The 23851-nt window shown below is 44.7% G+C and overlaps 1 protein-coding gene across 1 annotated transcript in view; it reads right to left on the reverse strand.

Moving 5' to 3' along the window:
* Positions 1 to 19598: 19598 nt before the first annotated feature.
* The window catches only part of dlk2 (delta-like 2 homolog), a 29933-nt gene continuing 25680 nt past the window's right edge, over positions 19599 to 23851 (reverse strand). Inside the window, exons 4-6 of the mRNA XM_084321292.1 lie at positions 22699 to 22829; positions 21892 to 22036; positions 19599 to 21138 (exon numbers count right to left, since the gene is read on the reverse strand). Coding sequence (XP_084177418.1) covers positions 20331 to 21138; positions 21892 to 22036; positions 22699 to 22829 — 1084 coding nt within the window. The 3' untranslated portion in view covers positions 19599 to 20330. The remainder of the gene's footprint in view (positions 21139 to 21891; positions 22037 to 22698; positions 22830 to 23851) is intronic.

The raw sequence follows: 23851 nt of genomic DNA on the forward strand, positions 1-23851 counted from the left end.
ATCCAAGCACTCTATTCATTCTAGTCCAGGAATAGTGCATTCGATTCATACAAATTCGAGGGCTTCTCTATGTTCACACACTGTCTTATTATTCATTGTGTTGCAGGAATTGTGCCTCTTCATTCATGGTAACTCCGTGTTTCTCTCCACTCAGCCCTGTCAGCCATGGTCAGAGGAGCTGATGACGGCGGCCTCTTCCAGGTGCGTGACTACTGCGAGGACAAGGCGGACGCCATCCTGGAAGACTACTTTGACAAACTGGCCAAAGCCTGAGAAAACAGCCACGTCTCACAGGGGCAACAGTGGCGCAGGAGGTAGAGCGGTCGTCTGGTAATCGGTAGGCCTGTCCCCGACTAAGGATTTATACAGTCGACTTTGATTGGCCAAAATGTGCCGATAGGTAGTCGACTACCCCCCCCCCCCCCCCCCCCCCCCCCCCAGTGCAAAAAAAAAAAAAATATATATATATAAATACTTTTTATTTGTTTTATTATAAATGTTTTTGATCATTCCATTTGGGCTGTGCTTAATGTCTGAAGGAGTCGACTGAAGGCGTCTTGTTCTCTGCATAACCATGCAATTGGTCCACTGATGGATACATCTTGATATTTGTCTAGTGTGTTCATTATACAGGTGAAATCCTCTTTCAGTGCCTCTGCCCGTTTATTGCCACCATTACCATTAGCGTTAGCCACGCTTCTAGGCCTCTTTGCTTTTGGAAAGAATGATAAATCTTTAAAAAAAAAAATTAAAAATAATATATATATTTTTTGCATTAGACTAAGAGGTTGGCAGTCGACTACAGCTCATTTAAATCGATTAGTCGACTATTCGACTAGTCAGGGTCAGCCCTAGTAATGGGAGGTTCCAGGTTCGATTCCCACTCCTCCCGGGGCAGTGTGTCGAAGTGTCCTTGAGCAAGACATTTAACCCCTAACCGCTCCCGATGAGCAGGTTGGCACCTTGCATGGTTGCCTCCGCCGTCGGTGTGTGAATGTGTGAGTGAATGGGTGAATGTGAGGAACAAAATTGTAAAGTGCTTTGGATAAAAGTTGTTATATAAATGCACCATTTAACATGCCGGTTTTGTCTTGTGTTTATATATAGCATTGAAACTAGTGGTGGGACTCGATACATTTTTTTTATCAAATTAATTTGTGACTTTATAGTTCATTAATCTAAATTAATCACATATCAATATTTGATGCGAAAAGCAACAATTTTCAATTCAAATAAATGTTGGTATACATTATGTTTAAGCAGCAAAATCCTGTATTAGCTACTACACAGACCAACAGATCAATGCAATTTTTAACAAAGTGCAGCAATTTTAGGAATAATATATATATAGCGCAAAAAGGACCTTTTTTAAACTCAAGCGCTTTTGAGGTAAAAGTAAAACGCAGTACTTTCAAGTACATTCCAGAACAGTTGACAATTGAAAAAAAAAACTCTTGATTGATCTCAATTTCTCTTTTTTTTTTTTTTTATGAACAAACCAAACTAAGAAAAAAAGTTATTTGCGATTTATTATACTTTATAGTACTTATAGCACATGCATGACTCTGGTCTCCTTTGAAAGGTAACATTCTTACACAATAAAGAAAAACCATCATGCGATTAAATGCATACATTTTCTTTACTTTAAATCCTTCTGTAGTTAATTAATCGAAATGTATGCGATAAAGTCCCAGCCCTAATTGAAACCCATTTTCGGATAGCTTTTCATATAAGGTGATAGTTGTTTACTAACACACGGACCAATGTGTATGTTTAAAAATGTATAAACCAATATTTTTGTAGAGACAAAATGTATAAATAAATAGTTTTCCAGACATCAGGTCTTGTGTTTTTCTTCTGGTGTTTTGTGTTGGTGAATTATCTGAAAAAAAAAAATGTTAAATTAAAAATCTAACCCTAACTAACCTTACTGTCAAGCACTTGTCCTAATAAACTAACCTACACTGTAGCACTCAACACTTTGATGAACATTGTTACTCAGCTGATAGAGTTGTGCCCTTCCTGATGACTTGTTGTACAGAACTTGTAAGTCGCTTTGGATAAAAGCGTCAGCTAAATGTAATGTAAATGTTGGTGAGAATCAGGAGGCTGCAGCTGCTCTGCCGTCCACTAGGTGTCACTGTTCCTTTTAGTATGGAGTCAAACTGTAGGAAACTGATCACCTTATCAATCACCAGCATCACATAGAACTGATCACCTCATCAATCACCAGCATCACATAGAACTGATCACCTCATCAATCACCAGCATCACATAGAACTGATCACCTCATCAATCACCAGCATCACATAGAACTGATCACCTCATCAATCACCAGCATCACATGGAACCGATCACCTTATCAATCACCAGCATCACATAGAACCGATCACCTCATCAATCACCAGCATCACATAGAACCGATCACCTTATCAATCACCAGCATCACATGGAACCGATCACCTTATCAATCACCAGCATCACATGGAACCGATCACCTTATCAATCACCAGCATCACATGGAACCGATCACCTTATCAATCACCAGCATCACATAGAACCGATCACCAGCATCACATGGAAAGGAGAGACCGAGGACATTCTACTCTGCGGTATATAGCTTGAGGTCAGTGTAAATGGACTCTTCTCAAACTATGTTGAATTCATAGTTCTTTTCTGCCAGCAGCCGGGTTGGTTGCAGTATTGACTGTGCAGATATGAAGCTGTGTGTACCTGTAACGTGGTGTAGAAGCAGCCTGAATACTAATGCAGAGGGACGACTTTAACACAGAGTTCCCAGAACACCGTTGGATGGTCTCCTATAGCTGTGCAGTACGTGGACTTGGAACGCAGAAGCCAGTCCTTGTCTTCCAGTAGTGTGATAATAACAGAGTCTTGTGTTCCTCTGCTGCCCAGACAGCTGGACGGCTTGTTTATTACTGAAACTCTTTGGTAATGAAATAATAACCCACCGTTATGCTGCCAGTGGGCGTCTGGTATCACCGCTGTTTGATTGAACATTTTATTAACAGATTGGAGAATGGGTACAATACAGGGGGGGATCATCCCTATGTTCCCCGGGTCCTATGTTCCCCCGCTTGATTGATAATAGATTGAACATTTTATACATTTTTATTATTTTATTAATTATTAATGTCCGCCTTGTTTCGAACTGGTTAAGCTTAGGCCCTCTTTCGAACTGGTTAAGGTTAGAGTTTGGAATCAGGGCTGGTGGTCTAACATTTTCAATCAATCAATCAAAGCGGGGAACATAGAACCCGGGGAACATAGGACCCGGGGAACATAGACATGCTCCCCAATACAGTACGGCTCAATACACACAATTGTTAAGGGGATGCAGACCAGAGAAAGACTTTCGTCTTGTTTACATCAGGGTCCCCCATGTTCATTGCGAACACAGGGACATACATTTTGTATCTGGCGCTGCCAGGTCACAGAGGAGCGCTAACTGCACTGCCAGGCCACAGAGGAGCGCTAACTGCACTGCCAGGCCACAGAGGAGCGCTAACTGCACTGCCAGGCCACAGAGGAGCGCTAACTGCACTGCCAGGCCACAGAGGAGCGCTAACTGCACTGCCAGGCCACAGAGGAGCGCTAACTGCACTGCCAGGCCACAGAGGAGCGCTAACTGCACTGCCAGGCCACAGAGGAGCGCTAACTGCACTGCCAGGCCACAGAGGAGCGCTAACTGCACTGCCAGGTCACAGAGGAGCGCTAACTGCACTGCCAGGCCACAGAGGAGCGCTAACTGCACTGCCAGGTCACAGAGGAGCGCTAACTGCACTGCCAGGCCACAGAGGAGCGCTAACTGCACTGCCAGGCCACAGAGGAGCGCTAACTGCACTGCCAGGTCACAGAGGAGCGCTAACTGCACTGCCAGGTCACAGAGGAGCGCTAACTGCACTGCCAGCCCACAGAGGAGCGCTAACTGCACTGCCAGCCCACAGAGGAGCGCTAACTGCACTGCCAGGCCACAGAGGAGCGCTAACTGCACTGCCAGGTCACAGAGGAGTGCTAACTGCACTGCCAGCCCACAGAGGAGCGCTAACTGCACTGCCAGGTCACAGAGGAGCGCTAACTGCACTGCCAGGCCACAGAGGAGCGCTAACTGCACTGCCAGGCCACAGAGGAGCGCTAACTGCACTGCCAGGCCACAGAGGAGCGCTAACGGTGAGAAGGACTGTTTAATTCGTTCCCCCTAACGACCCAACAGAGTTAAAACGGGAGCGTGTGGATCTTGATTCTGCTACACTTGGTGAGCAGTAGATCAGCGTCTGTAGCTCCATCTGCTTCAGTGTGGAAGTCTGGTAACATTGAAGTTGTACCCAGCCGGCAGTAATGTATTCTATCGTTTGGAAGGTGCATCATGTTGACTCAGCCGTGGACGTTTCCGGATGCTCATTTCCCTCCTCGGGTGCTGTGGTTGCAGTACGGCACAGGGAGTAACAGGGAGTTAGAAGCAACACCATGGCTCTTCTAGGCACACTTTGGATTTCAGTCAAATGAGACAATTAAATCAGTGATGGCATATTTGTCAGACAGTAATCATCAGCATCAAATTTCATGATTACTGAAACCCAATCAAAATTATGGTAAATGGACTGCATTCATATAGCTCTTTTATCCAAAGCGCTTTACAACGTATGCCTCACATTCACCTCACCGACGGAAGAGGCGACCATGCAAGGTGCCAACCTGCTCATTGGGAGCAGTTAGGGGTTAAATGTCTTGCTCAAGGACACTTCGACACGCTCCCGGGAGGAGCCAGAATCGAACCGGGAACCTTCCAATTACCAGACGACCACTCTACCTCCTGAGCCACTGTTGCCCCTACAAATGATCCTCATATTATCCAATGTACATCACATCATAATGAACAATGATGATCAATGAGCCCTGTGACCTCGCTAACACACTGGTACTAACATAGTCTGTTTTCGTTTTTGTTGATTTATAAAAGAACAGCGATGGAGCTGGTGACTAGAATGGAATAGTTTTGCAAAATTGGCCTCTCTGAGAAACTCCATAATGGAAACCTGCTAGCAATTCTACTGCTGAAATACCTGTTTTTGAAACCACTATAACGCAGTAATGATGATGACACCCACTGCACAGGAAAAGTACTGTATGAGCCACCCACCTCCAGAGACGTGTTCTGGTTGTATGATGAGAGACATAACAGGAGGGGTTGGGAGGTAAAGTCACCATTTTCTTGTGCAGTAACGTGTTCATGGAACAATCCGTTATGCACTTTCAAATCGCTAATATGAATCTGGTAGAAATTATGTTTGTATTGGTTGGGGTTGAATTGAATGTGACATGTTGAGTTAAAAACTGATATTGAATTACTACTATCTTTTCTAGCTTCATTGTTGGAGAGGAATTGATTGGAAAACATTGTATTTATTCCCCTCAGCTATCTAGATTATCACACATGATGGAGAAACAATAATTGTGATAATATACTGTCGTGGAATATATTATCATGTATTATAGATCTGTGTTGAGATATCATTTTACAGCTTGACTGACATTAATTTATTTTCTCTGTGGCGACAGTGGCTCAGGAGGTAGAGCGGTCGTCTGGTAATCAGACGGTTCCCGGTTTGATTCCGGCTCCTCCCTGGCAGTGTGTCGAAGTGTCCTTGAGCAAGACACTTAACCCCTAACTGCTCCCAGTGAGCAGGTTGGCACCTTGCATGGTACAGTAGAAGATGAAGAAAAACAAGTTAAAGGTCAACTTTTCTTTGGACGTATTTGTTGTGTGTTACTAATTGTGTATTTTGAACTATATTCTTTTTTAAATAAATGTATATTACTGTTTGAATTCGTGTATATTTAGATGCTAGAGGAAAGCTAGCTAGCCAGACCTCGCTAGCCACCAGTTATCTGCAATATTAGACTAAATGTAATTTCCACAACATGTCTTTACTACAATGTCATTGTACATATGTCTATACCGAACACTGTGACCTCATTTTCTTCTTCTAAATTACATGCTATACTATGTTATTTGATACTATCTTGTCTAGCACAGTCTCTGGAGCGTAACAGTAAGAAGCATTTTGTATGAAAGTATTCTGTACTTCTGTATGACAACTATTAAAGAAACTTGAAACTTGCAGCAGCTTGATATGCTGAAGTCATGTGACACAGATTGGGTCACTAGAGACAAATTCAAGAGACAAGTTGTATATTATATTGCAAGTCTATTGTAAATAAAGCATAAATAAGTAATTTCTCCAACCCTAGATGAGTGTCTATACCAACACTAGTGCCATCAAGGCACATGAAGCTCACTGACTCACTCAGTGTGGAAGGAACTCTGCTCTTGTTTACATTAGTTGCCTGTACATTTCCAGAATTTCCCCAAGGAGATCAATAAAGGAATATCTTATTTAATCTTATCTTAGCTTCCATGTACCAAAAGTCTCCTCAGGATGAAATGAGAAATAGTTAGACTTGGTCCACAAATGTAATGTGGTGAGATGCTGTTAGTGTTATAGGTTTATTGAGTTTGAGACATAATATGATAATTATAGTATCTCAAAACTAAAGACCCTTTGACCCAGTCTTTGCAAATATCTACTACAGCATCTTTGACACGTGTTGTCTAATACGTTCTGTTTCTGTCTGTTATCTACTGTTCCTGCCTATTGTTGAGGTTACATTATTAACACTTTGTTACATTGTATTGTGTCCTTACAGACACAGAAGGTCGTTACCACAGCAACGCTTTATTTGAATGATTATTATTACTTATACTTATTTAACACTTGAGTAAAGACAATTTACACATTAGAATTGCAATATCTGTCTTAAAATGTTATCCAAATAAAAAAAGTAATGTATGGACATTTAGTAAGAATAAGTGATGACAACCACAAAAATAAACATGTCCCAGATTAAGATCTTAACGACCTTATGCAATTTTATTTATGTGTATATATGTATTACAGACTATTGCTTCAAATGAAAAACTATAGAGGTTGATTATTTTTCATTTGGGAGTCAAACATGACCGTAGCTGCAGAAACAGCCATACATGTTAATGTTGTTATTAGTTTTAAGAGTACATCTGTAAGTACATTAGCTATGTGTCCTTGGAAACTGTTGTAGAAACCAGACTCATCCATTATATCGTAGACAGATTTCTGATCAAAATAGGTTCAATAGTAAAAACAATTAATACAAAATACATGTAGGTTAAATGAGTGCTTGATATTAAGACACTTGATATTAAGTAGAGAGAGGGGTGGGGCTGTAGCCCTTACCTCACACCAGGTGTGACTGTGAACTAAGCTATTGTTTGGGGCACACTGTCTTTGTGAGTTGTAGTCTAAGACAAATTGTAAGAAAAAATTCCCCAAAAAGTCAGTGTTTTTCCAACGTTGTAGCTGGAACTCACGTAGGTCCGAAATGACGCGTTTCCCGCATCCAACTTCCCACCTCCGACCGGAAACAAACGTAGCATCAGTCCTGCACCCCAAGCTGCACATTCTAAGTTCATGGATATTGGACAACTGTTACTGACTAACTGCTTGACTAGTTGTCTTTTGAGTTGCCATTCCTATTTCCTATGAAAACATAGTGAGTTTATAACCCTGTTCCCAGTTATTTCCAGGCCATTTCCATTGTGTCTGAATGGGACGAGAGGAGGAATGGAAGCGACACTGGCCATGACAATATCCCCTCCAGATTCCTCAGAGACTCAGCAGCCACCATCACCCCAGTCATCACCCACATAATAAACCTCTCCATAAAACAGGGACACATCCCCAAAGATAAAAAAATTGCGAGAGTGACCCCCCTGCACAAAAAAGGCAGCAAATTAGACCCAGGCAACTACCGCCCTGTTTCTATTCTTACCTCCATCTCGAAAGTTATGGAAAAAATAGTCTACGAACAGGTCGAAAAGTACCTTGCGGAAAAAAGTACCCCCCCCCCCCTCCCAGTGAGCTGTGGTGTTCCACAAGGAAGCATACTAGGACCTTTACTGTTCCTAATTTATGCAAAAAAGTCAACCAACGAACAATATTCTTGTACAGGATCTCCTCTCTGGTAAACAAGAATACCTTGAAGACTCTAACAGGAGCACTTATTCAAGGGTTCTACGACTATGCTTGCACCTCATGGTACCAAAGCACCTCAAAGGTCCTAAAAACAAGGCTACAAACATCATAAAACAAACTGCTTGGCCTTACTCCTAAAACCCACCTTACCCCTGCCCATTTTGACAACCTAGGATGTCTTAGAGTAGACAACAGAGTACAGCAACTTGCAATGGGCCTGGTCTACAAGATACACTACACCACTAAGATACCCATGTACATGTCGAAATACTTCCCAAAGGTCAGTGAAGTCCACGACCACAACACCAGAGGGAGTTCCACAAATCATGTTCAACCCAGATTCGGCTCAAACAAGGGACTAAATACGTTTCGCAATTATGCCACAATAAAGGAATATGAATCCCTACCCTCCTTCAAAACCGCTCTCAAAGAGCACCTACAGTTGGCTGCAATTAGAAACTGGCCCGTTAAATGTCAAAATCCAGTACATATATCCACGACATTATTTGTATGTGTTGTATATCATAAATGTCTTGAAAATGGAGGACCATTATGTAAACAAGACGAAAGTATTTTTCTGGTCTGCATCCTCTTAGCAGTCGTTTGTATTGAGCCGTACTGTATTGTACCCATTCTGCAATCTGTTTCAAGTTCAAGTTTCAAGTTTCTTTAATAATTGTCATACAGAAGTACAGAATACTTTTATACAAAATGCTTCTTACTGTTACGCTCCAGAGACTGTGCTAGACAAGATAAGTATCAAATAACATAGTACTGCATGTAAATTAGAAGTAGAAAATGAGGTCACAGTGTTCAGTATAGACATATGTACAATGTTCGATGCAGAATAGACGTAACTGAGTTACCATATAATATACAATACTATGCAGTGTACTAATATACAATACTATATAGTGCAAAGCAGAAATGGGATGAGGTACAATTTAGGTACAATTTACAGTAAGGTGTACGAGTTGTAGTGCAAGTCCTTTATCAATAAATATAAAGTGTGGGGAGTGGGTGCTACAGTGTGTTTGTTTAAAGTGAGTGTGTGCGTGTGGATGTGTGTGCTATGTGCGTTTGATGGTTGTTGTGTAGTGTTCATTGTTCGTTGAGCAGCCTGATGGCCTGGGGATAGAAGCTTCTTCTGAGTCTTTCTGTGCTCGCCTTGAGACTCCGGTATCGCTTGCCTGACCGCAGCAGTTCAAAGAGGCAGTTGTTCGGGTGACTGGAGTCCTTAATGATTCTCTTAGCCTTGCCCCTGCACCGCTTGTTGTAAATGTTCTGGAGGGTGGGGAGCCCCCTCCAATTGTGCGTTTGGCTGAACGTGTCACTCTTTGTAGTCTGCTTCGGTCTTGTGCAGTGCTATTCCCAAACCAGGAGGTGATGTTGCCAGTCAGGATGCTCTCTATTGTACATGAGTAGAAGTTCTTAAGGATCTTCTGACTGACTTGGAACTTCCTTAGGCGCCTGAGGAAGTAGAGGCGTTGTCGTGCCTTCTTCACAACACTGTCAATGTGTGTGGTCCATGTCAAGTCCTCGGATATGTAGGCTCCGAGGTACTTAAAGCTGTTCACTCTCTCAACCGGTGCCCCGTCGATGCTGAGGGGGCTGTAGTCCTTGACCCCCGACCTCCTGAAGTCCACAATCATCTCCTTTGTTTTGCTGACGTTCAGGGAGAGGCTGTTTTCCTGGCACCATCCCGCCAGGACCTTGACCTCTTCCAGGTAGGCCCTCTCGTCGTTTGCAGAGATCAGGCCCACCACTGTGTCGTCAGCAAATTTGATGATTGTGTTGCTACTCCGCTGAGCCACACAGTCGTGTGTGTACAGGGAGTAGAGGAGGGGACTCAGAACACAGCCCTGGGGGGCCCCTATGTTGAGGGTGATGGATGAGGAGGTGCAGTTGCCTGCTCTCACCACCTGGGGTCTGCCCGTCAGGAAGTCCAAGACCCACTGGCAGAGGTCATAGTTCAAGCCCAGGTCCCTGAGCTTGGCTATGAGTTTGGAGGGGACTATGGTATTGAATGCCGAGCTGTAGTCGATGAATAGCATTCTCACATAGTTCCCCTTCCTCTTGTCCAGGTGTGATGCTGCTGTGTGCAGCACATGGGCTATGGCGTCCTCCGTGGACCTGTTGGGGCGGTATGCAAATTGCAGGGGGTCCATGTTGATGGGGAGGGAGGAGCAGATGTAGCCCTTTACTAGCTTCTCAAATGACTTCATGGCTATGGAGGTGAGAGCTACAGGGCGGTAGTCGTTGAGGCAAGCAGGCTTGGATTTTTTGGGTACAGGGATAATAGTGGACTTCTTCAGGCAGGTGGGGATGACAGCCTGTTCTAAGGACAGGTTAAATATGTCAGTGAATACCGGGGCCATCTGTTATAAAGTTTTCAATCAAACAGTTGTGATTGGTGCATTTAGCAACACAATTATCAAGTTTGCTGACGACACAGTTGTGGTGGGCCTGATCTCTGCAAACGACGAGAGGGCCTACCTGGGAGAGGTAGAGAACCTGGCGCTGTGGTACCGGGAGAACAGCCTCTCCCTGAACGTCAGCAAAACGAAAGAGATGATTGTGGACTTTAGGAGGTCGGGGGTCAGGGACTACAGCCCCCTCAGCATCGACGGGGCACCGGTCGAGAGAGTGAACAGTTTTAAGTACCTCGGAGTCCACATATCCGAGGACATGGACCACACACATTGACAGTGTAGTGAAGAAGGCACGACAGCACCTCTACTTCCTTAGGCGCCTAAGGAAGTTCAAAGTGAGTCAGAAGATCCTTAAGAACTTCTACTCATGCACAATAGAGAGCATCCTGACTGTTAACATCACCTCCTGGTTTGGGAATAGCACCGCACACGACCGCAGCAGACTACAGAGAGTGGCACGTTCAGCCGAACGCACAATTGGAGGGGGGCTTCCCACTCTCCAGGACATTTACAACAAGCGTTGCAGGGCCAAGGCTAAGAGAATAACCAAAGACTCTAGTCACCCAAACAACTGCCTCTTTGAACTGCTGCAGTCGGGCAAGCGATACCGGAGTCTCATGGCCAGTACAGAGACACTCAGAAGGAGCTTCTATCCCCAGGCCATCAGGATGCTCAATAACAATGACACTATGTAACAACCCATCATCTACACTCATTGCACACACATCCACATGCACACACTCACTTTTAAACAAACACTCACCTCAACACTCACTTTAGACACTTTAACACTACATTATATTGATCTATTATTAAAGAGATTTGCACTACATTCATACCTCATTTGCAATTGCACCTTACCTCAAAGTTGTGTACCTAATTTTCTGCATTGTACCTCACTGTTTACACATTTTTTACTCACTGTACTTAGACTGTACCTAGGTTGTACTTTAGATTATATATATACATATTGTATATTCCTCTTTACTTACTTACTTACTTTTTTTTTTTTTTTTTTAACTTACTTACTTACTTACTTTTTTTTTACTGTATGAAGCACACTCCCGGGGACTCATACAGAACCAAGTATTTCACCATAAAGTATGTGTATTTTATTGTGATATTTAATAAACAAACTTGAACTTGAAACTTGCATCAAAGAAGAGAGTTTGAGAAAATGTAAATTTGCATCGTAATAACATGGCATGCAGGCAGCGCTTAGGAGTGACTACATCACCTCCTGCGTGAAGGAACTTGAGAAGGGAACGTGTCTGGAGCGCTTCCCCTCCAGGAAGTACACTCTGGTTTCAGTTTATTCTTATAACCTCCTCCGCTGGATGGGGGGGGGGGGGGGGGGGGGGGGGGGGGGCTCACATTTCACATCCACGAGTCATGATTTGGCAATATCACAAGCTACTGGCGAGATGGTGAAGTGAGACCCGTGAGACACACTGTCGGCCTGGAGCTGCTGAATATCTTGTCACGAGCTGCTTTCCTCTGCAGTACAGATTAGACTGTTGAGTTTCAGATAAAAAAAAGGGTTCATAGGGAATGTAGATAAATATTATATTATTATAAACTATACTACTATCTATAATAAATATAGATATAATAAATATAGACATAATAATGGATATAATTCATACACATAGGTTGTTATGCCGTTGGTGTTTATATCTATACATTCTATACAGAGATCATTTTGTTTGGCCCCCCCCCCTCTTCCACCAAAACACTCTCCAACAGCCTAGGACAACTCTCCACCCACCTCAAACCCCACGTCAAGAGCCTGGGTGTAATCTTTGACCCAGAGCTCAAATTCGACCGTCAGGTAAATGCCGTAGTCAAGTCATGCTTCTTCCAACTCCGCAACATCACTAAAATAAAAACAATCCTTTCACCCGTCGACCTGGAAATAGTAGTTTTAACGCATTCATCACATCACGCCTTGACTACTGCGATGCCCTCTACACCGGCATCAGTCAGGCAGCCATGTCCCGCCTCAAAATGGTACAACACTTGGCAGTTAGGTTCCTTACCGGCACCAGAAAGAGAGAGCACATCACACCAGTCCTAGCCTCCCTACACTGGCTCCCAGTACCATATAGAATAGACTTCAAAATCCTCCTCCTCACCTTTAAGGCACTATCGGGTGCAGCACCCCTATACATCATCGAGCTCATCACCCCCTATGTAGCACCCAGGTCACTAAGATCCTCCAACCAGGCCCAGCTAGTTCCCCCCCGCACCAGACTCAAAAAGAGAGGCGATCGCTCCTTCAAGGCCGTGGCCCCCAAGCTGTGGAACCAGCTTCCCCTGGAGATCCGATCTGCCCCCTCGCTGGATACTCCACGCAGCCTGCGTGAATATTAAAGGCAACCAACTTGTGTTCGGCTTTTCTCTGATTGGCCGCGCCCCCACGCGCAGGCAAGCGGCAGTCGTCCCACGTCCCAAATGAAATCCAAGGAGCAAGCGAGCGGCAGCGCGGGCAACCAACTTGTGTACCAACGCACTTGTGTTGGGCTGCTGTACCAACGCACTTGTGTTGGGCTGCAAATGCGCTGAACTAGAAAGCGTAACGTTATTATGTTTCGCGTTTTATTATGTTTCGCGTTTTTAACAACCAACTACCAGATTCACTCGTGTATAAACAAAGCCCAAACAGTTATGAAATGTGCTGAACTAGAAAGCGTAACGTTATTATGTTTTGCGTTTTTAACAACCAACTACCAGATTCACTCGTGTATAAACAAAGCCCATACAGTTATGAAATGCGCTGAACTAGAAAGCGTAACGTTATTATGTTTTGCGTTCCATTGATTAACGCCATTACCTGCTGTGCTGTAGGAAGCAGAGGTACAGTAAGTTACAGTAGGTGTAGGTTACATGTTTAATCATGTTAATCATGTTTAATCATGTTAATCATGTTAATCATGTTAATCATTAATGCACCAATCACAACTGTTTGATTGAAAACTTTATAACAGTACCATATAGAATAGACTTCAAAATCCTCCTCCTCACCTTTAAGGCACTATCGGGTGCAGCACCCCTATACATCACCGAGCTCATCACCCCCTATGTAGCACCCAGGTCGCTGCCCCCTCGCTGGATACTTTTAACACTTTGAGTGCCACGGACATGTTTTGTCGTTAGTTCATGCCGCCAGTTGAGTGCCACCAACGCTATATAGCGTTTGTTTGTCGTATTTTCTTTTTATTAGCGATTTGAATTCATATTTCATCAATCGAGCCTCACGCTAGTATTGCAGACTCTCTCTGAGCCCAATTGGGAAAATACCGCCCCCTATCGTCTCTCCCTGTGTAACTGCACCCCATTGGTTTAGACTGATGGGGGGGGGGGTCCAGCCTGCGTGAATATTAAAGGCAACCAACTTGTGTTCGGCTTTTCTCTGATTGGCCGCGCCCCCCCGCCCCCACGCGCAGGCAAGCGGCAGTCGTCCCACGTCCCAAATGAAATCCAAGGAGCAAGCGAGCGGCAGCGCGGGCAACCAACTTGTGTACCAACGCACTTGTGTTGGGCTGCTGTACCAACGCACTTGTGTTGGGCTGCAAATGCGCTGAACTAGAAAGCGTAACGTTATTATGTTTCGCGTTTTATTATGTTTCGCGTTTTTAACAACCAACTACCAGATTCACTCGTGTATAAACAAAGCCCATACAGTTATGAAATGCGCTGAACTAGAAAGCTTAACGTTATTATGTTTCGCGTTTTTAACAACCAACTACCAGATTCACTCGTGTATAAACAAAGCCCATACAGTTATGAAATGCGCTGAACTAGAAAGCGTAACGTTATTATGTTTCGCGTTCCATTGATTAACGCCATTACCTGCTGTGCTGTAGGAAGCAGAGGTACAGTAAGTTACAGTAGGTGTAGGTTACATGTTTAATCAAAGCCCATACAACTTTTTTAGATGAATGATTGTGGATATAATATAGAAAACACATCATTATGATATTGTCAGATGGCGCAAAATACAATGGTGAGTGAGAAATATATCTCCAGTGATAAAACCCAGTGCTCTATGTCTCTATGATACACAGCGTGGATGGGCTTTCAGAGGGAGAGGCATGACTTCGCGACAGCCATATTAGACACTCACTGTACATCAGTGTGGAACTGTAACGTTATATGTTATTTCGCCCGTGGAGGCTGCTGAGCCTGAAGCGCAGCGGGGCGACGCGGTGGTTTATCCCCGGCTTCCGTGCGCCGCCCGCGGCTTGACTCGGTTCAGCTCCAGCAGCAGCAGCGGCCGTTCCTCCGTTGTAGAAGCCCTTCAATGACAGCGGCTCTCATATTTTGCGAATGCATAAACTATATCTTAAATTATGGCTATGTGTCTAATATGGCTGTCGCTTATCAATGACTTCGCGACAGCCATATTAGACACATCGCCATAATTTAAGATATAGTTTATGCATTCGCAAATATGAGAGCTCTGTCATTGAAGTGGGTGGTGGCAGCATTACTAACAGTAGCGATTTTTATTGTTTTGTCATGACCAAACATAATCCCAACATAGATAGGAGGTGTACTGTATGTCAAATGTCGGTCATGTGGTGGAAGAGTTTAGTACAGTCACACAACAGAACACTGCTGTAGTACAGTCACACAACAGAACACCGCTGGTTCGACCAGCGCTTCTGCCGCGTCTCTCTTGCCGCAAGGGCGTGTGCTAGTGGATTGATTGATTGGCCGTGTGGCCAATCAGAGAAACGCTGAACGAAAAGCTGAACACAAGTTGGTTGCCTTTAATATTCACGTGTCCAGCCTCCTCATGTTACTTCTCCGGCGAGGCATCTGAAGAGACCCAAGTTGATCGCCGGCCCGGAAAATGCGCGGAATACATATTTACAGTACCCAACGCTGAATCTATAAACGCGATCGATATTTGGAATGGCGATCAGGAATTGGAATAATCTTTTTCTATAACATCTGATCTGAGGTAAGCAATTTATTTGACCAGTCTTGGGGTAATCAGATCTGTTTTGACCTATATATCAGCGTGTGCCCCATGTGTGTGTGTGTGTGCTCGCTGATCAGGAAATGAGAGAATATATTTTTCAGATCGCTTCTATAGCGTGCATAAGTACACATATACTATCGATAATCTAGCGTTTATTTGAAAACGATTCATAAATAGGCAGAAAAATGACAACGTTTTTTGTGTATGCCAGAATATTCCAGTAAAGGACGTTTATCACGGAATCTATATATTTTCCTGAAAAACGAGGGCTTTTCAAAATGCTATAAAACGGAAATGAACCGATTAAAAAAACAATCCGTCTCGACAATGTTGACTGCAAACAAGTCATTGATAAACGACGGGCAGATTAGAGACATAGCCATAATTTAAGACAGAGATTATGCGTTCACAACGCTATCATTGAAGTGGGTGGTGCCATTCAACCATGCTTTACCATGTTAACAAGTGGCACTGATAGTGTTAAGGCCCGTCTAAAAACCCACTTTTATTCCCTAGCCTTCAATTAACCCTGATTCTCACACCCTCACACACTCCCATGCAATTTTATCCTGCCCCCTCCTCCCCCTTGTATCTCTTCTTGTGCTCCTCTGTCCCCTGTGTGCTATACTGTACTTTGTGCTCCCCTATCCGCTTGTTGGCCTACTGTTGTCCTATTTTCTGAATGTACTGTCTTGTCCTGTTGTGCCTTTTTGTATTTTTGTATTTGTGTATTTTATATTAGGACATTGCTTTTATGCTTTGATTGTACAGCACTTTGGTTGGCTCTTGAGCTTTTAAACGTGCTCTATAAATAAATTACTCGACTTGACTTGACTCTATATAGTTTATATCTACAATGAACACAAACAAATGAAGATAATTTATTTTTCCCATAATCCCAGACATAGTATCCCCCATATTATCTGTCTTGCACAAATTAATTTGGTTTGAGTCGAGTTATTGAGTTTGTGAATGTTGTCTGATTATCATTATTACGTCACATATCCCAGGAAGTATTGATGAAATATGACAATGAAATATGATATAGCAGACATTCCTCACACAAAGGGATCTCTCTCTTCCTCTCCCCATACAGATACACACTCTGACCTTCTGACACGCTCACACACACAAGGCCCCAAGCCTCTCTCCCGCTCCCTTTCCCGCTCCCTCCCCCTCCCCCTTCACTCTCTCTCTTTCTCACTCCACACACACACATTACCCTTTGGTGAGGGATCTCACCAGATAAGCCCAGATCAAATCATTCACAAATGCCACAAGTAAACCACGCTGGACACTGCTGCATCTGGCAAGCTCCAGACCAGATCAAAAGCTAGGCACCACAGTGCATCCACTTAAGTCCATTAGCGCTAAATATACGACCGCCCAAAGGATTATAAATATCCTGGTCAGATACTGGCCAAATACCAAACTCTCCATCAATCACAGATCGTTATCGATAAAGACACACAGACACACACACGCATTATGTGCACGTAAGGGCGGCTGAGTGGCGCAGTGGGCAAGGCGCTCGCCACTAACGCAGGAGATGCTGGTATCGAGCCCAGCTCTTGGCGTTGCTACCGGCTTGGCCGGCCGTCATACTAACACAATTGGCAGTGTTAGAGGGTGGGAAAGCCGGTGGGTGGGGATTGGACGTTGTGGACAGCGAGTCCTACAGGTCGGTTGGGTGACGCCGGTGCGACGGAAGCAGGAAGTATCGGGGGCAGCGTGAGCCTCCCACGCGTTACTCCTCGCCACTGAGAGTTCGAGCTGTTGCGGTGAAAAGATGCGACAGGCTGCCTCCTCGTGTACCGGAGGGGACACGTGATGCAAGGCTTCTATCCTCACTACAGCCGACCAGTGGGAGGCATAGTCTAGCAACGTTCAAGACAGGGGAGGGAAGAATTGAAACATGAAATTGGGATGGGAGAAAAATAGAAAATGGGGAGAAAAAGTGTATATAAAAAAAAAAGTGCACGTAAAAGTGCGTACCACGCACTCATGCACGCCTGACATACAGGCTGACCAATACACAAGACACACAACGTGCACTCAGGACAGAGACCACATACACACTGGACTATGGGATCGCTAATAAAGAGCACCCTGACAAGGAAGGAGGACTTCTTCTCTGCTTTGACTGGACACTGACTGGATGGACTGACTGGACTCCACGGACGATATTGCTGGACTAACGGGACACTGACTAGACTGTTTTTCTTTTCTACACGACCGGCCGGTTGTACCAACTTGATTTCAATTGTACCTTGCTTATTCACTTTTTATAATAAATACCCTCAAAAGTGTTTAATCTCTTTATCTTTAAATATCTTATTACAACTTTCACGTATCCGAGTCTAAAACGTGACAGTATTAAACGTCCCCTGTCTTATAAATAGCCTTTTAGCAATCTGGGGTTGTATCAACAATGTCTATTTATCTAATTCTCGTTTTGGCACACTCCTCCAGTTCAGATCTCAGGAGATGGTCCCACACTGAACTAAGCCATTCGAATTTGACTGTTTTGCTGACGTAGAAAGAATTCTCATCTGCATAGTAACGCCCCCTCTATGCTTATAACCACCGCGCACACTCAACCATTATTTATTGCAGTACGCAAGCAAATGCGTGGAATTGAAGTTTAACAGTTAGTTAGCATTGGGTTAGCATTTAAAAACGTTATGAGCAAAACGGGCAAGATATGTTGTGCTGTTCCTGACTGCCAAGCAGCGAATACGTCCTTGCATTCATTTCCTGATGATGTCGTGATCCGCCAGCAATGGGCCAAGTTTGTTTTGTTTTTGGAGACCCGCCGAATGTTTGTCCCAACTGCTCGGAGTCGGGTGTGTACCACACATTTTTGCAAGGAGGACATTGAGAATCAAGGACTTTATAATGCTGGGATGATTTCCAGGATGATTTCCAGGATGTTACTAAAGAAGGGAGCTGTACCGAGTAATCGAGTATTCGGGACCCGAAAAGAAAATATCGAATCAGTAAGTACAAATGTCGTAATTAGTCATTGATTCACTGTCGGGGTTATATTTATTATGGACAGAAGTTGTCAAATCATTACTCAGCAACTGTCAACTGTCTGCACATGTGTCAATAGTGTATTAACGTTACTATTTTACTGTAGCGTTTCTGCGTTTTGCGATTTTGCTCTTATACAGTAGGAAGGGGTAAGAACATGGGTGTTCCTATGACTTGTATTCAGCTTACAGCTTCGAAACTCCACTTATTTATTTTTTTACAATGTCAAAGCCTTAATAAAAACGTTCCCGCATTTCTGTCCGCTTTATCGTTTTATGACAGAAATCTGATAGTGTATTATCCTGATGAATTGAAAATGGGGGACCCTGATGTAAACAAGACGAAAGTCTTTCTCTGGTCTGCATCCCCTTAACAATTGTGTGTATTGAGCTGTACTGTATTGTACCCATTATGCAATCTGTTAATAAAGTTTTCAATCAATCAATCAATCAATCAATATGCGCGTTCACGCGAGGGGGAGTCGGATTCTGGCAGGGAGTCCGAATTCGGCACAACACCGGCCAAGGCATTATTTGTCGCCGAGTTGAGAGCTCCCCAGAGTCCAGACTACAACTACAGCTGGGCGATCGCCTACAATGGCGATTGCTCTAGAGGCCTAGAGCGAACTATTGAATATTATTATGAAGAGGAAGAGGACAAACGGTGATGATCCATCCATAACATAAGGTGCGTTTTCACCAGACTATGTTGGATTCTAGTATTTTCAAACAGGCTGGATGTAACGTTGGTTGGTGACTGTCACTCAAAGTGTGTTGCGAGTATGGGCGGAGCCCAGCCAAAAACAGCTTGAAATCTTGAAGTGGAAAAATGCTGCTTTAGAGTACTTGATTAGAAATACAAAACAATGATTTTTATTTTTTTTAACCTTACAGGTGTGTTCCATAGACTCACAGGAATTGTGTAAAATCTCCCAAATAGTGAAAGGAATATCAAAACAGGGGACCTTTAAATACATTTTAGTGAAAAGAGGATTATCATGAATGTTTTGATCAACAAGAAAAGGGTTCCACAAGATCGGGGGACATTATTAAGTTTATTGCACACAATTCAGTATAAAAAATAAGACTCACAGCCAAGAATATCATGTAGCCTACAGGTCAACAAATAACTTACAGCAATAAATTACATTTACAGTTTCACAGGCAACACAGTACTGGTGACCTAATGTGTCTTTATCACCAGAGAACAAATTCATTACATTACAAAACACGGTTTTGTGTTTCAAGATCGCAGAGGACAATTTTATAAAAACGAAATTACATCAAATATCAATCTGTGTGTTGTCTGTTTTCAGTGCATTCACCAGTCATATAAAAAGTACATTATATAAAAGAAAACACTTCTGTACACAAACACGGACTGCTGTTTTGCATCTAATATGTTCTTGCATTGTTATGAGGAGATGCATTTCTACACTGATGTCAATATTCATGACATTACCAGACACACCCTGGTTACAGGCAGCTTCTCTCCTCTCCCTCTTCCTTCTAATTCACAGCGTACCGACTACAGAGGCGACCGAACATGTTCCCAGACAGACGTCTGATGTCTCTTCCTCGTCCTCTCTCTACCTCTGAGGTTCAGGTGTGCTCCGTTGTAGACTCGGGACTCTACGCTCTCGGCACGAACCTCAGACCTAGTGGTCCGTCATGGTCCCGCGTCTCTCAAGCGACTTCCAGGTCGAGTCACTGAGGCGTAGCTGGGGTTGAGAAAGCGTGGCTTTCCTCTCTGCGTGAACATTTCCTGGATCTCTGTGGTTTATATGACCTCTGTGTTCAGTCTCTTCTTGCCCAGCTCTGGCCCCGTGGCCGCGTGCAGGAAGCTGATCTTACAGTCCTGCTCGGCTGTCGCCACGTGGCTTTGCTGCGGCGACGGCTCTCGCCGTCGTTGTAACCGGGACGTGCAGCGGCCTTGACAGTGTCCCCTCAGCACCACGCCGGCGGTGAGTGCCACGATGGCCACCGTCATGCCGCCCAGCACCAGCAGAGTGATGGTCTGGACCTCGGAGAGCCCCGCGGAGCCCTGCTGGGTCACCACCTCCTTCACAGAGATCTTGAAAAGCCTGTCCCCGCTGCTGCCACCGCCGCCGGGCGTCTGGGTGTAGTTTCTCGCGGTGACCTGGTGGTCGGGCCTGCTCTGGGTCACCCCGCCCCAACGGCCTGCACCTCCTCCCCCTTCCCAGCCCTGGGAGTTCTGGATGGGGGCGTGGGCATCGGACCCCTGGCTCCACAGCGGCACCTCGCACGTCCTGCCTGTGAAGCCGGACTGGCAGAGGCACTGGAAGCTGCTGACGCGGTCCAGGCAGCGTCCACCGTTGAGGCACGGCTGGCTGACGCAGTCGTCCAAGTTGACGGTGCAGAAGCGGCCGGTGAAGCCCTCGGGACAGAGGCAGGAAAAGCGGTTGGTGCCGTCCAGGCAGGTGGCACCGTTGGCGCAGGGCAGCATCAGGCAGTCGTCCATGTTGGTCTCGCAGCGAGCGCCGGTGAAGCCGGCCAGGCAGCGGCACGACAGCTCTGCGGCGTAGCCCCCGGCATCCTCGCACAGCCCGCCGTTTCTACACGGAGACCTGGGACGGAACAAATTAAGCATAATTGCAATTAACTGGCATGAAAAAGGCTCTAAATACTGACATAAAGGCATAGCTGTGAACAGATCGCCTTAATCCTTCATGTATCTCTACCTAGAAGCTGGTTGACTTGGCCATGGGCCCAAGACTGATTTGTGTGGGAGTGCTCTGGACTTATACAACGCTGATCACTGATTACCCTCATCAAGCATTGATTTGGCACCCTGAGACAAATCTACTCATGAGCTAGGTCTCGACCCCATTTTGGTTTCCCTGGAAACAGGTTAGCCAGTTATCTGAGGAAGGGGGAGCAGCGGGGGCCTGTCCTGTGTGTCAGCACGGAGGCTAGTCGTTGGGGCCGATAATGAGTCCATTAAATCACACGATGGCTCTCCAGCGGACTCCGATTGACCGGGCTGCCGTGCCAGTCAGCATGTGTTTGACGACCATTAGGGGACCAGCTGGGACCAGCACACAATTGGAATGCTTACTCACTTCCCCCCACACACACGCGCACACATAAGCACATGCACACCTTATTGTTAGGCTTTGTTTCTGAATGGCAGATTGTTGTCGTTTATGTATATCAATACCTCCATACGTGCACATTAGCTCGGTCGGCCACTTGGCAAACATGTAGGTCTGTGGTAATTTGAATGATGGAATTTGCAACGGAATGTTCTCCATCCGGAGTTACGTGTGACCTTTTCAAGCATGCGGAGTGCGCAGCGTAACCTAATAAAAACCACTTGCCTCCTTTGAAGACAAGGCCCCATCTTCAGCTCACAGTTCCTCCCGTGGAAGCCCTCCGGACAGAGACAGGAGTAGTCTCCGGAGTCGTCCGTCAAACACGTGGCTCCGTTCCGACATGGCTCCTCCCTGGAGCACACGTGCACGTCTGAAGCAACGTAAACAAGGAGCATCGTATGAGTTCAGCGCTATGTCTGAAGCAACAACAAGGAGCATCATATTGAGTTTATTGAGTTTATTAGGATCATTAGCTGTTGCATGACAACAACTAGTCTTCCTGGGGTCCACACAAAACATAAAACATTACATTCGACAAGAACTGTTTACAGAACAGTAAATAAATAAAAAGAAAACTGATTTCCGAAGTCCATTTTCCTTCAAGCATTGACTTTCATATTTTCCATCATATACCACTTATTTTCTGATTTTCATTTAATTGGAAAGATAATAATGATAATAAAATAAGAATAAAGTACTTATATCTGCATTTACAGATGCCGGCCTTCAATTCTCTTAAGGTACAACTACCTGAAATGAAAATAAAATAAAAGAGAAGAATGAATCGTACTGAGCTGCTGTGTCATTAACTTACAATCTTTGGGTTTCTAGGTGCCTTTTCAATTGTCTTTTGAAACTTGATATAGTTTTTTCTTTAGAGATGTGATCCGGCAAATTGTTCCATTCAGTCATGGCTCTATTTGCCTATGAGTTCAGCGTTAGATCTGAAGCAACAACAAGGAGCAGCGTATGAGTTCAGCGTTTCCCCTCCAGAACAAGGGAGCGCTGGGATTTTCATGCAGATTTCTTTACCTTTGTCACAGAAGCGTCCCGCCCACTCCGGCTGGCAGGTGCACTGCCAGGGCTGGTGACAGGACCCGTGGACGCAGCCAGGCATCCGGACGCACACGTCGCACCGCTCGCCCTCCCAGCCAGGGTCGCACCTGGAAGACAGGGCCACGTGTTAACTCAACCGCCAGACCGCATCTCATTAGTGCCAACGTAGACTTACTAAATTATCATCTATTATTCAAATAGATTTGACCTCCAAGAGCGCAGTCTGAATGCTGATTACTTTTACCTCTGTTTGTCGAGCACAAGAGGGCGCCCATACTTACAGTAACAGGAACGCACAGATACCCTGCTCTGTACATACAGTATGAGACACATAAATAGTTGCCACGCTCTCTTTGATCGACCTTTCAATACATTCATGGCCCCCCTGGGGAGATATGTGGTTCGATGCCAGAAAATTCATAGGCCTAGTGATAGCTTTATAGCTTTCTAATCTAGTCATAACATAGCCCACATAGCCACAGATCCATACTGCAGACATATTAGTACATGTGGACTGTCTGATGTCCCAGTATTACCAGCATCACGCAGGAAATCAACTCATTCACAAATTGCTTTTGTACCGATGCAGATACTGTGTACGGACGTCCAGAATAGAGGCCTTTTATGGAATGTTTAGAAAGCCCATTATCCTCCATGTTGGAAGAAACAACAGTTGCCATGTGACAGTGGCTCAGGAGGTTAGAGCAGTCGTCTGGCAATCCAGAGGTTCCCGGTTCGATTCCCGCTCCTCCCGAGCAGCGTGTCGATGTGTCCTTGAGCAAGACACATCCCTAATTGCTCCCGATGAGCAGGTTGGCACCTTGCATGGTTGCCTCCGCCGTCGTTGTGTGAATGTGTGAGTGAGTGGGTCAAATGTGAGGAACAAATTGTAAAGCGCTTTGGATAAAAGCGCTATATAAAAAAGCAGCCATATATGACAAATATATATAAACAAAAATGTGATAATATGGGGTCTTATTTCTGGATCTTGTAAACAAGTCACAGTGGAACAGTAATATGGAACAGTAATATCTTCCAGTGTTTTACCTGCTCTACCACTGCACAGCAATTAGGCTTTTCTTTCTTTCAAAAGTGGTTACAGGCCCCATTGGAAGAACGAGTACCTCTA

Source organism: Notolepis coatsorum, assembly GCF_963971535.1.
Source record: "Notolepis coatsorum genome assembly, chromosome: 9".
NCBI lineage: Eukaryota > Metazoa > Chordata > Actinopteri > Aulopiformes > Paralepididae > Notolepis > Notolepis coatsorum.